The following is a 16,581-nucleotide window of genomic DNA, read 5'->3' on the forward strand; positions in this document are numbered from 1 at the left end:
TGGTCCTGCCATCTCACCTTCTGTTTAGCCAACAATAATATCGATAGCATTGGTGCCTCCTCCCCACCGCACTCTCCCCATCAGAGAAATCTTGTAGAATTGAAGATGCGGGAAGCGGAGAACCACTACACTAAACCTACTGCGACCAGAGCTCCATTTACAGATGGCGAAATGTCTGAGGGACAATTCTGGTCCTGAAAGTGAATGGCTGGAGCCTAAAAGAGCGTCACACCAGTACCTGTGTCTGTCCTATAGATGAGCTGGACCTCCTCAGAAGTTTCCAAACATAAGGCTTCTTTCAGAGCCACAGTTTTGGTGACAGGCCTACAACAGGCAGCTATTTTTAAAAGAAGACATTTGTCTTTCTGCCAGCTAGTCAGTAAGTCACCTTTGGGGGTCAAGCTCGGCCTGATTTGGCCTTGGGAAGATCACCTGGTTGAGAAAGGCTAGAGGAATGTATCCTGTTCTTACTAGATAACAGTTATGCATAAATCTGACAAAGATTAGAAAAACAGAATCCCCCAAGGCGCTAGTGTCAGAATGTACACATTTCATACAAGATTAATGGGCGCCATAAATATTTATACAGTCTGCTCATGGATCTAACTTGTAGGAGGAATAAGAGAAAAGTGGGAGAAGCTGGACAAATACTAAGGAAAGGGAGATTTTCTAAATAATTACGTTGTCATCATTTTTTAAAGATCTACTTTCCTGAGTAAAGGAGCAAAGGATTCCATGTCTTTTCAGAGAAGCCACTTTATGGACAAAAGAAAGACTTAGCTCCATTGTACATTGGTTCCATCACCACCTTTCTTATCTCTGTGTTCATCCAGGGTTTGCCCAATAGATATTTTGCCAAATAAGGCTTATTTATTTGATAATGGAAGGAAAGTCAGGAAATAGCTGGCATCCCAGGACTTTAAAAGATCACACACTTCTCATATGGGTTTTAAGCTTTAGGATTATAAACAACTTCAGACACAGAAAAAATGAAAACCTTTCCTCTTTTAATAAAGAAAAATATAAAGTCTCTAACATATTATTAAAAGGACTTTGCTTTTCATGTCAACACAGAAGTGCTCTTTTTAAAACTATGAATAGTTTACTAATGTAAACTGTTAAGTAAAGAAAATGGGAACTTTGAGGGCTAGAATGGGCTCTTAGTTTCCACTGAGTATTTGGGTAGGAACAATTCTTGGACATCACAAACGCAAAAATTACTGGCTCGATTCTAAATAGATTTGCAGTCAGTTCCTTTCGTGCTATTTTTGGCGCTGGCCGGTGAGGTGGCGTGCCATAGCATTGATACAACTGGTTTCCCAGAAAGCATGATTTGTGACACTTTGCTGCTTTCTGCTCGAGACAATCTGAGCCTTTCAAAGTGGGGCTAAAAATGCACACGAATCGTCCCCCGCACAGCTGCTGCTTGGTTAACACTGTCGAATTTTCTTCATTAAATTTTCAGTTTGTATGCTTTGCCTCCCCCCAGCCACGCAAAAGCAGCTCTAATGACACTCTGCCTTTTAGACATATGAGAGTCTGCAAAAAGCCAGGTAAAGGCCCTAAATGTTTTACAGGAAGGGCTCGTTCTTAAGTTTGTGCTTCATATTACTCATCTGCATCCCACACTCCTGCCCCCGGGCTCCACAAGCACTTTATCCGTTTCATACAGTCCTCCTCGGGTTTTGTGTTTACGCTCACTCAGGTTTGCTTTATTTTCAACCCAAAGAGTTGTAACTAATATGTTCCCAAATCTACCAAGCTGTTCACACCAAAAAACAGAAGACAACCGTGGAAGCAGGGGACACATTAGGAAAACCACGTGGATCAGCCCAGACGGGGAGGTGGCGAGCGGAGCTGCTCTCCACACCCATCTCCTCTCCCCGAGCCCCTGGGCTGCGTTTCTCTGCCCCCCCAGGCCCCGCAGGGTGACTGAGCTTGCCCCAGCGCGGTGTGAACAGATGCAAGGCATCCCTCCCTCCCACGGCCCCCATGCTTCCCCTTCAGCAACTTGATGCAGAAGAGCAGCGACCGTAGCAGCCGCGCACTGAGGATGGCAGACCACAGCCCGAGAGAAGCTCGGCCTCTGGAACAGGGCGGCAAAGCCAGCCACGGGCAGGAGCTCCCCGTTAGACGGAGGGCAGGTGCCCTCACGGGCAGGGCGGCGCGGGCAAAGCACTTCCTGCCGCACTGGCCCTTTGTGGTCCTCGCGTCCCACCCCCTTCGACCTTCCTTAGGGCTGAGCAAGGGCACGGAGCTGTCCCCACTTTGTAGGCCAAGTTCAGAGAAGTTGCTGGTGAGGGGGACCCCATGCCACTACCTAGCCAAGCTCCATCTCAAACACAGAGCACTGTGGTACCATGAATGCTACCGATTCCTCTTAACTAAATCTACCGGCAGCTAATCTAAATCTCAGAACTATTAAGTAGATTATAAACAGATGAACAAGGCACTCCTCCCACAAGAAAAGCGTCCCGTCCCATTTATCTCTTCATGCCCAGCGCCCAGCCAAGAACATGGCATAGAGGGGCCTTCAAAGGTTTGCGTGCGAAGCTTTGTAAAAATAAGTCTTACCAAGAACCAAAAATTCAGGCATACACGGCGCTGCAGTTAAAGATCAGCAAAATAGGTGTTGTGTACATGTCTCACATGTAGACCAACCAGAATGAGACTGCAGTCCCACCAAGTGTAATTTATTTAAATAACAATCCAATTGCATGTTGTAAGTAAGCCAGTTGCAGCAATAAGAAAATATAGAATTCTGAGAATATCTGGCAACCTAAACATGCATCTAAAATGCAGGATGTTCTGTAATACTAAGGAATGAGAAATAAAACATCGAATTTCAAGTTGAGATGATTTATTTGCACTTAAAAATACAACTTCTAAGATGACATCTGTTTTCAAAAATGTCTTAATGTTAAAAATAGGCTACTGGGACTGTTATATTCACGATGAAAATTTATATCTCATATCAGCATTAGCTTACAAATCATAGATGATAACACTAACACAAAATCACCAAGCGAGTACTCATTGTGGACAGTTTTACATTAAAAATATCAGAACTTCACAGTTTTCTTCTTTCCTCTTGACTTATACCGACAAAATGCTTTCATAGCCGCAATCTATTTCACTTTCTGGTACCAGACCCAATGCCTACTTGATCAGCAGATGGATGCTACTAACACATTCATCTTACATAGAACTCACACATCTTCAATTTCTAAAAGTGTCTTGCTCTGTAAAACTGTGACAGCCGGGAGTGGGAAAGATAGAAGGCCAAGTTCAAATGTAATGAGAAAGAGATAAAATGCCGACAATTTTTACTAAGTAAACATTGAATTATAAAGCACATACAGGTAGCTTTGATGATTCAACAGGAAACCATACACTGATTCATGAAACACTATGGCCTCTAACTATTTGGGTTTCATTCAAGTAAAAGTGAAAAATAAACATTGTCAAAGAATTTCAGAATGTCCCTACATGACAAGGTAACATAAGGGTTTTTAGGTTTTTGTTTTTAGATCACAAGACAGGTTTATTTTGTTTGTGTGTTTTAAGGCAAAGCAAAATTTCCAAAGTGAAGTACCTACAAAATAAATTTGCTTTGGAAATAATTTCAGTAATAAAATAATATTTCTCACTTATTAAATATATATTTTGCTTTTACCTATGATTTAGCAACTTACATCAAAAAATTCAAGTTCTTATGAACATTTGCAAATAAATACTTTAAAACACTAGCATATAAATAAGTCAGCTGGTATTAATTCGGGTGCTTGAATGTCAATAGTTAGCAAAGGGGAAAAATAAACTACTTAGTTATAATTTTCCTCTAACACATCATGAGGACGCAAAATATTGTTGAGAATTAAGTAAGTTTTCTGGACAGCACATATCCGTGAAACACGTGTGTTCTCCTTCTGCAAATCTTAAACAAAAGCCAATAGCAGTTTTTGTTTGTTTGTTTTTCAATATACCTTTATTGATTTCAGAGAGAGAAAGGGAGAGGGAGAGAGATAGAAACATTAATGAGGACAGAGTCGTCATTGACTGGCTGCCTCCTGCACACCCCCCACTGGGGATCGAGCCCGCAACCCGGGCATGTGCCCTGACCCGGAATCGAACTGCGATCTCCTGGATCCTAGGTCGATGCTCAACCACTGAGCCATGACCGGCTGGGCCAATAGCAGTTTTTTAAAACATTAAATAAATAGCCTAAGATTTCTAATGTTTACCATAATCTCTCTTTTCATGTAAATTATTTTCTTAAAAAATAAATCACTGTACAGAAAGCAACTGTCTACTATAAATAATAAAAACCACTTCAGAAAAAAGTGAAGCAATTAATGAAAACTGCTTTAACTAATTTACTATGCCCCAAATTGCCACCTGAACACTTGGCTCTAATAAAAATAAGAATGAATTAAAATGTCTTTCACAGCAAAAGAAATCATCAACAAAATGAAAAGACAACCCACTACATGGGAGAACTTATTTGCTAGTGATACATCCAAAACTTATAAAGAACTTATAAAACTCAACATGAAAAAAACAATCCAATTTAAAAAATGGGCAAAGGACTGGAATAGACACTTCTCCAAAGAGGACATACAGATGGCCAATAGACATATGAAAAGATGCTCAACATCATTTATTATCAGAGAAATGCAAACTAAAACCACAATGAGGTATCACCTCACACCTCTCAGAATGGCTCCATCAATAAATCAACAACCAACAAGTGTTGGGGAGGGTGTGGAGAAAAGGGACCCTCATGCACTGTTGGTGGGAATGCAGGTTGGTGCAGCCACTGTGGAAAGCAGTATTGTATTGTGTTACCTCAAAAAATTAAAAATGGAACTGCCTTATGATCCAGAAATTCCACTTCTAGGAATATATCTGAAGAAACCCAAACCACTGATTCGAAAGAATATATGCACCCCTACGCTCACTGCAGCACTACTTACAGCAGCCAAGATTTGGAAGTAGCTCAAGTGCCCATCAGTAGATGAGTGGGGGGTAAAAAAGCTGTGAGACACATATACAACGGACTACGACTCAGCCATAAAAAAGAACAAAATCTTTTCTTTTGCAACAGTATGGATGGAGCTGGAGAGTATTATGCTAAGTGAAATAAGCCAGTCAGAGAAAGACAAGTACCATATGATTTCACTTATATATGGAATCTAATGAACAAAATTAACTAACAAAATAGAAACAGACTCATAGATACAGAGAACAGACTGCTGTCAGAGGGGAGAGGAGTTGGGGGGCTGGGTGAAAAAGGTGAAGGGATTAAGGGGAAAAAACAGGAACTCATAGACACAGACAACAAATAATATGATGATTACAAGAGGGAAAGGGGAGTGGGAGGAGGTAGAAGGGGGTAGTGATGGACGGAGACTTGACTTGGGGTGGTGAACACACGATACAATATACAGATGATGTATTATAGAATTGTACACCTCAACCTATATAATTAACCAATGTCACCCCAAGAAATTTAATTTTTAAAATGTCTGCATGATTTCCAAAGCAGAGAGAGTCATCCCTTCTAACTGAAAAAGACCATCCAGCATTTCAAAATAACGTGATTCTTTTTAAATTGACATGATAAGCAATATTCTTTAACGTGTTCTTTTTATCCAACTTCTCTAGCTATCAGTTCTGTTACACTGAGACCAACTTGCTTTCCCTAAGTGGTGCCAAACAGACTACCAATCATTAAAACCAACATACCAGAAAATATTAAGTAGCAATAAAACAAAAGTTCCCAACTGGATGTGCCAGCATCCCTCATATTCATCTTTTAAATTAGGTGTTTCTAAGAACTACTGGATTAACATACAAAGTATATTGTATATTAATATGCAATAAGTCTTATTTAATGAAGTTTGGTATTCAAGTATCCTGTATTTTCCAATTAACTATCCAATCTGCAGGTATCTGTATGAATTCTTTGTTAGTTAACTACTAAGTGGGAGGCTGCTTTGATTCTTCCATGCAAAGTTGTGTTACAGTATTACTGACACATTTGTAAACTGGACAGAGTGGGAGTTGGACTTCTCTAAAGTTAGATCCACATATCCCCTTGGATGGGTCAGCCCACTGAATAGTCCTTGCACCATTTCTTCCCGTGGTTCCGACATTATAATCAAACTGGCATGGACCTGAGCACCACCAAGGTCAGGTAGCAACAGCTCAACACAGAAGATAGCCTCCCTCGTGGTAACTCCTGATGCGTCCCTTTTATTACAAGTTCAACATTCTGAAGAAACTAAATCTAACAGAAGATGCCTAAAAGACAAAACTACCAATGAGAAGCAGGAATAGGGTTTCACAACAAGCAACTTGACAAATAAAGAAAAAATACGTAAATAGTGGCTCTGAAGGAGGCAAACAATCTGGAGGAAATCCTGCATCCCTGAAAGAAGAGTGTAGAGCGTTGTCTATTTAACATTTATAAGCTATTTCTATTTATCTATCTGTGCATTTGATCAAGACATGTCTAATGAGATTAAAATGTCAACTACACGTACTCATTTCTCTTAGGTATCATACATATTAGAAATAATAGTAGGCAGCAAGGGCATAAACTATATGATTTTACATAAACTATCTGCCAAATTATTCTGTAAGAGGATAATTTGTGCCAAAAATTTTTAAATAGTAATCTTAGCCTAGCTGGGTCAATGTTGAAACATTGATACTATAAAGGGATTGAAAGGTTCAGGGATTGAAATTTTTCAGAATAGTGTTGAGCCTACAAAATATGATTTTAATCATAAAATCTATTAACATCTCAAAGGTGAGAGTCACTTTCTCTACAACTAAGTTTGTGCTGTTGCATCAGAAAAAGAAGGAATGTCTTTAAAATCAGATTAAAATCATAACCTCAAAAAATACATTCTCTTGGTTGAGTATACAAGGAGCTCTGGGGTGGGGATGGGAAGGAACAATGTTCAGATGGGCCAATGACCTTGATCATCTGCAGAACATGATGAAATGAAAGTTTATGGGCACGTAAAAGGAAAATAGGAAATCCCATCAATATATATTTGAGCCACAATTGACAAGGCAACTATGGTGACTGGGTGATCACATCAGTCAGCAAGTAAAAGCCAGAACTCCAGGCAGCGCAGCAGCAGGAGGCCCTAAACAGAACTGCGGCAGGTGGGAGCGCCCCCACACTCAGCACCATTCCAACATGTGCCACCGGCCAGCTTCAAGGGCTCGCTCGCCCCTTGTGGCCAGCGGCTACCGTGCTGGACAGAGCCGACTGAAGGAGAAACAACAGTTTAGAGATCAGGAAGGATGAGATAATTTCCCGAGATCCACTCCAGGACCTATGAATCACAAAATCTTGGGCATCAAAATGATCTGGAATTCACCTTCCTACAGTTTGGACCCACCTGCAGAAGAGACAGAGAATCAATAGACTCTCTTTTCCTATGTGACTTAGGACCTGCTTGTATCCAGGAGAAGCACAGAAACATTAAAATACATGTCCATGAAAAGCTGATGTAGCTGATCTTCCACTAGTTGTCAAGCAGAAATTAGGCCTTCACTGTCACCATCCTACAAAGCATAACCTCTATTTGCATCTTAAATGTCAGAACTTGGGTCTTCCTTTTTTATTTAGGGGAAATTATACCAAGAACTACACAAACTACACAGACTGCCAGACGCATGGCAGCCCAACCCTACCACACATGCCCCTCAAAACATTAGCTAGGACACTGTCACTTCCGTATTCATTCTACACAGAACACCGCGAGTCACAATATAACTCCAAAAAAATGCAATAGCGGCTCATGTCACAAGAAATGGTGTCACCGTGCTATCTTAAACAAGGCAGAAAACAAATTAATATTTGTACTGTTAGTGATATCACAGCACTTCAAAACCCACTGGATAGATTAGCCACATTACCACGCAACTATAAAAGACTAGGAGTAATAAAGACAAAATTAAAATATAAAGTGAAATTTTAAATAGATATGAATTACTTTCATATTTTTTCATAATGCAGAGTTAAAATAAAATAAAAATAACCACTATTTGCTTAAATGGTTTTCATTTTATACCAAAAAGAATTTTTTTACTGACTTTCATCCTGACCTGCAGATTCTCACAAAAACAATGTGGGTATTTATACTTTAAAAAAATAATGCTACTATAGCTCTTCTAAGGAATTTATAAACTTCCCCCCCAGTTATATAAAAAATAATTGTTAAGCATATTTTCCACTACTAGATGTAATGACAGTTTATTTTATTTCCTCTCTTGTCTGGACCTGCAGTAAGTTACATAATTCATATTAATAAATAGCACATACTGAGATCTTCCATGGTACCACCTGAAGGGTGGTCCTCTGACTCGAATTGTGTGAATATCTTCCACTGGACATATATTCTCTACATTGGTCAAGAATTAATGCCTTCAAAGAAAATACAAGGCAAACACCTGTTGGGGACAGGCTCAGGTCGCAGGGAATAAGTAGCAAGGAATAAATTTATAATCTGGGCCAAAGGTGATGGAATTTCTATGCTTCTCTCCTTTTACATCAGAGACCACAGACTCAACCAACACCTCTGTGTTGATACTGTAATCCAGTGGGGAACCTTTTTCTGCCAAGGGCCATTTGGATATTTATAACATTATTTGAGGGCCATACAAAATTATTGACTTAAAAATTAGCCTACTGTATTAGTTCAAACATTTAATTAACTCATCCCTAATGTGATGGCTGGAACTGCTTCTCTTGGGTGAGGTCTTGGCAGGGCCAGAGCAAGTTATTTGGAGGGCCATATACGCCCCCTGCATCAGTGCATAAAAACCGTAACTGTTACAACTCATGTTCACATGACCGCTCACAATTTAGGCAAAGCTGTGCACACGATCATGTGTTATCTGACCGGGCCCTCACAAGCACCAAGCTCTGTCTGGCTATCCCCACTGGGGAAACTGAGTACCAGAAGCGGGGAATGACTTGCTCATGTTGAGGAACTATTAACTAACAGAGATGGGCTCCCCACCCCAACCTGGGGCTGTTTCTGTTAAACTGCACAGGCTTCCACGACAGGTTAGTCTTCAAACTAGAGGCAGAAATAGGACAACACCCTGATTCATTGATTCCCAATTTTTTTCCCTCACTCTGGATACAAATTGGTCCTTGGTCACAAAATATACATCTCTGAGGGCTGGGGGATACAGACAGTGATGACTGCAAAATAAAAACATACTCTAAATGGGAGTGATTCAGATTAAACATTTTAACATTGCTTGCTGAAAATAAATACCTAAAATACTAACAGTTATAAAACTGAAGGAGACCTTGATAACCATCTGTTCTTTTTTCCACTTCACAGAGAGCAGGGGGCTCCACCACGGTAGCTCTGGTCCCTGCTAACCGGTAGCAGAGCCAGGGCCGCGCGGAGCTGGGCTCTCTTCCACTCAATGTCCTGATTAAAGAACTAAACACAGTCCAGATATTTACAAGGAACCATCACAGTGCTAGAGAGATTAGAAAATTAGATCTTACTTACTAACATCATGAGTGTAAAAATTATTAATATTTTACATATCACTTAAAGCAGCAGGAACTTTGCTTTGCTTCCCATAAGAAAAATAAGCAGTGTATATATTTCAGGCTCTCGTTGCTAGGGAAAATGTGTAAAATATACCATTTCTTCCCTTTAGATGCACACTTTTTAAAATTCTGTTATTATAATAGACTTAAGTACATTCAAAAACAGAATAGTCTCTCAAAAATGTCACCACTTTTAACTTACATGAAGAATAAAAAATAATAACAATATTTCACCATCTTTGCTAGATATGGGTCCTTTCAACCTATTAACTACATGATTCCATCCCTGTTCCCACCCACTGCCAGTCTTTTTCAGGAGTCTTCAGGAAGTTATTAAGCTATTTTGAATGTAAGGGATTTTATTTCCCCTCTGAAATTTAAATATTAGGCAACAAAATAACTCTGAAGTTTGACTGACCAACAAATCTAAAAATGGCTCAACTTGTAAGCCCTTCGCTACTTAAACAATATTAACTTCCATATTATAAAAATAAATAATCTGATTAGACTTTGTTGTACCTGCAAGTCCTCTAAAAGACTTCTTCACTCTCCAATTTAAATCTAATATGTGATTCTTTTTGAAGAGGCAAAATATAAGAATTTTCTAGATAGTACTGAACATTATTCCATAGGGAAAAACAAAAAAAAATTCACGTAGAACAACAGTAAACCACACAGATGACAGAAAATATTGACAATAAAATTAATTTTTTGTCTCTCATTCACAAGATCACTTTTCCACTTTAATACAAGTCTAGTCTAAGCAGATGTTGGTGTAACTGGAGGGAAGGTTCATCCTTCGGGCTCTGATCAGCGTGTAGGGGGCTTTCTCCAGAGGTGAAGAGCTGCCTGAATCCTGAAGTGTAGTCTAGACTCCATGGAGTAATCTTTGTAGTTGTTTCTAAAGACAAGAACAATAAAATCTTAATGCCCAAACTCCTGTAGCCCAGAGCACCACCACCACCCATTCCTCCCTCCCATCTTCACTCCTTATTTGCTTCCAACAGTGGAGACTGTTAAAATGTAGATTACATCTTGTGAGGAGAGGGGGTGGCAATATTCTTTATTTCTAGAAGCTTCCTGGTGAGGATCTAGAAGTCATACTTTGAGGACCAAGGTTCCACTTAATTACCAAGCCATTAATGCACACAAGGGAGGTTCTGAGGAGGGTTTAACAGTTTTGTAAACTATTCTTAAACAGCTGACTTCCTTTTCTAAACTAGAAATGCTAAGGCAGCCTCATACTGACAAGGTGAAGATGGTCACTCACAGCCCCACCTCCCCCCACCCCAATTCCCCCAAATTATCTTGAAACTCCCATGAAACAACAACCACAACAAAGACAGCAGGATTACATGGTGATACCAAAATTTCTTACTCCGATTCTCACAGGCAAATAGCAACGGTTTGGCCAATAATTATCGGGTGATGATGTCAGGAGGGGCCAGGTTATTAAAATCCACAGATTATTTAAAAACTTTACTTAGCTCATTCATGACTTCGCTTTGCTAGAATTGTTAAGAGTGATCAAATGGAATGGCTTCGACTTTGTGCTCCTGCTTTCACCCATTGCTTTGGCCCATGGTGAGCTGTAACTTCTTTCTTTGCAGTGGCATTTCTTTCTTTCTATAGCCCTTCATTGTATACAGGTCTAAGTACTACTTACTGGTAACCCTGAAAAGGGTTATTATTCATAATAAGGGTTATTATTCATAAGCTAAATCAACATCTTACTAGAGTTTACCAAAGGATGCAATTGAGTATTTTCCTGTCTGGCCACAAACTTTGGCAGCTTTGCAAAGCTCCTCCTACACAAGGGAGGATGGGAGGGAAGAAACCGCAGACAATTGACAGTCTTGAAACTACTGGGAAGACTGTTTACGTTGGCATCGTCAGCATTGGCCCAAGTGCTGATCACTGCTGGTCTTGTCTTTCAGTAGTGAATTACTAGTCTTTTATTTTCAGCGTTATAAATTTGCCTTATTGTGCATTGCTTAGGTAACACTAAATATGTCCAAAGAACAAATACTTGGAGTGACAGTTTTTATAGTCCCTCATTTTCCTTCAGCTACATTTGATGACACAAGTCAGTTGAAATCTGAGTCATTCTCACTCTCAACAAATTACCTTTAAGAGTGATTTGTTCTCATATCCCCCCATTAACAAGAAGGAGGAAGGGGGGAGGGGGGAGGAGGGGGAGGAAGGGGAGGAGGGAAAAGAAGAGGAGGAGGGGGAAGATGAAAGAAGGAGGTAGGTCTCTTGGCTCCTCTGTGCCCGGAAGCTCCTGCCCCATTACTATGTTTCACTCCCAGCAAAGCATCCTGAGTTGCCAGAAGCAGCTGGCTCTACGTTCTCGCCTCACTTGTCAAAGTGACCAGTGATCTTCATGCGCCAAGGTCACTTCTCTAGTCTCACCTTGCTTGACCTCCCAGCAGCTATCTTTACAACTGGCCACTCCCTTCTTTTTGAAACTGTGTTCACTTGGCTTTCCTGGATGTCGTCCTGACTCAGTGGCCACTTCTTCTTATTGTTATTGTTTATTCTCATTAAAATGAGACCCTATCCCAAGGTGTGTGCTGGACCCCCCCTCTTTCTTTAGCTAAATTTTTCAAAATGACCTCATCAAGCACCATGGCTTCAGATATCTTTTTGTCTATGCTAGTGACTTTGAAATCTCCACATGTGGCCTTTCCCTTTCCATGGAACTCCATGCTTCTACAGCTGCCTGTCAACTCACAGTCTCCATGTGGACGCCTAGTAGGCACCTCAAAATATCATGGTCCAAACAGAAGTATGTTTTTCCTCTCTCCAACCCAGCTCCTCCAAGTCTTCCCCATCTCAGTAACAAGCATCATTATCGATCTGGTGACTCTACCCCCTGGTCTAGAGGTTGCTTAGCTGTGGCTCCGGCCAGGAATGTGCCCCACACAGTCTTCTGCTGACTGACCTCTAATTAGGCAAATATCAACTACAATAACACCTCCTCAAGAAACCTTTCAGAATCCACCCAATCTAAAGCAACAGCCAGGTACTCTGCATCAGACTGTAAATCTCAGCAAAGCACATACCAATGCTATTTTTTTTACTTGTTTATATAATATCTTCCTCCAACTAAGAGAGCAGGCCCACTGCCTGTTTATGTACAGTTGTCTGTCTAGAGCCTTTACCATTGCCTGGCACATAAGAGGTGCTCAGTGAATACTTGCTGAATTTGAGTAAATGAACAAACCAATGAACCACTAAGCTATTTATGGCCTGGAGCTAAAAACAGCATTCTTTATCCACTACAAGAAATGTTGTTCAAGGCAAACAGACCACAGGGGTTTTGCCCCTGCTAAGTAAGACATGATCACAAGTCTGTGAGCCACTGTCTAGCAGAAATGATCAAGTGCTTTGAAATTGCCACAGTAGACAGAAAAGAGAGGGAGTCAGGGGAAGATTCAAGGGGATTCTTCAAGTCAGTGGGGTCTTCAAGGAAATGAGATATATGGTTGAATATACCAAAGGTCAGCAAATTATTATCAAAATTATGGCTAAATCTGGACTCACCCATTTATTTCTATACCATCTTTTATGGCTGCTTTCGAAACAACTGAGAAGCTGCAATGGAGACCTTACACTGTGGAGCCAAAAATACTATCTGGCCCTTTACAGGAAAAGTCTGTTGACTTCTGATATAAAATAGATTAGATTTCTGTCATACAGAAGCCCACAACCACGACCTCTGTAAACAATCACAGGGTCGGGCATTTGGAAGGTTGAAAACAGCACAATTAGGGCAAAAGCCATGAGCACAAACTAAGCCTAATTTAGCAACGGTAACATTAGTGTTTTCACTTTTCAGAGTATACATACTATCACTGACATCCCTGACTCCACAGCAGCCCAGGAGAAGCTGTCGTCACCACTCACTTTGCAGTTTCCAGGGCCTTTACGGCCTTGTCGGTCTCCCCTTGGGCTTTGTACAGAAGTGCCAGCTCAAACAGAGTAAAGGGCACCAGGTAGTGGTCGAACTTCAGCATCTTTTCACTAAAAGAATGAATGAAAAGCAATTAAGTCTTAACAGAGCAAGGAACGAATCATTCTTTTTCAACATACGTATTTCCCCATTCCCCATAAAACCAGGGCTTACCGGAGAAAAGCTGTTCTTATACAAACTTTACTCAAAGAAGCTAATAAGCTATGGCAATAAATAGTATGCTTTTAATATATTAATCTCCTATTTTATTCCTTAGTCTAAATTGGACCAGCACTGAGGATTGTTTACTGTCCCTTAGGGATATGAACACATGCAGATCTTCAAAGATTTGTCCTGGAAAGGACAAGATCATCCTCCTGAACATAAATGTGTTTCATTTTAAAAATAAGAATGCTGTATTATTTTTTTACTAAGGCTCACTTTGATTTGTATTAAGACTTATAATGCTAAAAAATGTCAATAAAGAAGTGGTCAGCACTTCTGTTTTCAGCAATATTATGAAAACTCTCCGCTGAAAACACATCTACAAACATTAAAAAATATGAGAAACACACTTTCAAATGCATAGCTCAGCTCCCATGAACATAAGAAAAATTCTCAAACTGAAAACAAAACTAAACCAGAACTCTTGAGTGTGTGGATGATGCCAAAGCAGTCGGGGCTACTTCAGTCTGAATCAGCCAGGGCCTTGTGTTTCCATGTCCAGGAGGAGATGAGGCCTGGCCCACAGGACAGGGAGCAGGACGGAGACCCCTGTGTAAGCTGGGACCCTTGAAAGACTGCTGCATCAGGGAAAGGGCGGATTAGAAAAAAACACTCTCTGGCACAGGAGAAAAACACAGGGCGTTGGCTCCTGGGCCTCTGCTCCAGGAGGAAAATAAAAACACTCCTTGGGAAATGAATAACCAATAGGCCGGTCCTCACATGAATCTGCAATTCAAATGTACATTGCCCCAAGGACCCAAGGACCTCTGAGCAATAAAATTAACACCAATGTGGTTCTGGGCCGGAAAGGTCTTTGGGGCACCTGGCAGAAAGAAAAGCAAAATGACTTTTTATTTTAATCCTCACCTGAGGATATATTTTTTCTCATTGATTTTTAGAGAAGTTGAAAAGGGGGGGGGGGGGGGGAGAGAGAGAGAGAGAGAAAACTGACGTGAGAAACACATAGACTGGTTGCCTCCCGCACGAGCCCTGATCGGGGCTGTGGGTTGAACCTGCAACCCAAGTACGTGCCCTTGACCGATAATCGAACCCGTGACCTTCAGTCCATGGGCAGATGCTCTAACCACTGAACTAACCAGCCAGGGCGAAAAGCAAAATGACTTTAGAAAGACCATTCCTGAGTCCTGACCTCAGAGGAGTCTCAAGATGAAATGCCAATGAAGAAAAATGCAAGATCCAAAATTATAAAACACAGAAGCAAACGACTCACTATTGTTAGAGCACAACCAATGGCAAAATGCGTAATATTTTTAATAATCCTTTTGATCCTTATAAACACACAAACAACACAGAACTCAATGGATACTTCTTTAACATGCTTAGTAACAATTATATTACTTATTTGGGAAACAGACATGGTCTCTTTCCTCTTCTCATAAGGACACCAGTCCTCCTACACTCTCAGCAGGAAGAAGATGAGTGGCCGTGGGTGGGAAAGCACAGGATACGGGGAGACGGCAGCGGGCAGTCTGGGGCTGTGATCTATTCAGCTTACAGTGTTCTAAAAAAATTTGAACCGATATTTAAAAATCAGGAGATTTTACGTAAGATGGAGATTCTAGGCTTTTCATGAAAACATTGTAGGAATTATTGCTAGTTGGTCTACATTGTACAGAGCAATAATCAATTAGAGCTAAGGAGCGGCTGAATTCTTTAGAGACAACACACAATCTTCCGAATCTCCAGAGCCCACCAATCCCTTACTGCCACCCTCAGTTGGTAAGGTTTCTTGTCTGGCCCCTATAGAGGTTTGCATTTATGACTCCAAACATAAAGAAGACAGCCCGGCATCAGAACCTTGGCTCAACTCTCTGTTTAGTAAACGACCAGGACACCATCATCAATGCTACTAGGAAAAAAAACAAAAACAAAAAACTCATGTATATACAGAAGAAACGCCTTTTCCCAAAGAGAAGCAGCCACAGTGTTCACCCCTTGTCTTTCTTCCCTGCCAAATTATTACCACAATGATGGCAAGTCTCTTTCCTCAACTCTGAACCCCTAGGAGCCAGCTCAGTCTCTGGCACATGTGGGTGCTCAGATATCTGTGGAATAAATAAATGGAAAAGCAATGCAGGAATCAACAAAGTATCAGAGCTTCTGGACATTGCTGCCCGAGTTCATATAGCCACCTGTCAGCTTGGCCATGCATTTAGTTTTGTGTGTCACCTTGAAACACCAAGTGGAAATGCACCAAGCCATGTTCCACTTAGATGATCATTTTGTTCTTAAGGAACAAAGAAAACACTACTGGGTTCTGTGCCTGGCAACACCAAGTGGAAGGGTAGATGCAAGAGAAATTCCTCTCACAGTTGCTCCCCAGGAGCCAAGTCTGCACTCGGGCTGGTTTCCCCTCCGGCCTTACCTTTGGATGACATGATTGAAACACAGTTCCGCTTGCAGGGGCCGCTGCAAGTTCTTCAGGCAGCATCCCTTCAGCAGCTTCAGCAGGCACTCATCATCCACCAAGTACTCGCTGGAGTCTTCAAGCAAAACAAACAAACAAAAATGCTTTTCAAAATCCTAATTAAGAGGAAAGAACTGATAATAGCTACTAGGTTGCGGAGGGATCATTTAAAAATAAGAAAAATATTTTTTAGCATTTGCTATGCCTCACTAAATAAAATACAGTGAAATGACTTTAAATTAAAAGAATACTGACTGTACAACATTAGTTTAGTACACTGTTTTTATTAAGGGGTTCACTCCATCCACTAAAAACAATTTTCCAGGGGCTCATATTCTGAGCTATGTGGCCTTAGTATTAACAGTAGAA

The 16,581-nt window shown here is 40.7% G+C and overlaps 1 protein-coding gene across 3 annotated transcripts in view; it reads right to left on the reverse strand.

Moving 5' to 3' along the window:
• Positions 1 to 2,662: 2,662 nt before the first annotated feature.
• The window catches only part of TTC39B (tetratricopeptide repeat domain 39B), a 110,664-nt gene continuing 96,745 nt past the window's right edge, over positions 2,663 to 16,581 (reverse strand). Inside the window, exons 17-19 of one of the 3 annotated variants that reach the window (XM_081150891.1) lie at positions 16,171 to 16,288; positions 13,514 to 13,630; positions 2,663 to 10,502 (exon numbers count right to left, since the gene is read on the reverse strand). In XM_081150891.1, coding sequence (XP_081007017.1) covers positions 10,412 to 10,502; positions 13,514 to 13,630; positions 16,171 to 16,288 — 326 coding nt within the window. In that variant the 3' untranslated portion in view covers positions 2,663 to 10,411. Of the gene's footprint in view, positions 10,503 to 13,513; positions 13,631 to 15,171; positions 15,307 to 16,170; positions 16,289 to 16,581 lie in introns of those variants that run through there. The other 2 variants (XM_081150890.1, XM_081150892.1) reach the window with 2 other exon arrangements.

Source organism: Miniopterus schreibersii, assembly GCF_964146895.1.
Source record: "Miniopterus schreibersii genome assembly, chromosome: 11".
NCBI classification, from domain to species: domain Eukaryota; kingdom Metazoa; phylum Chordata; class Mammalia; order Chiroptera; family Miniopteridae; genus Miniopterus; species Miniopterus schreibersii.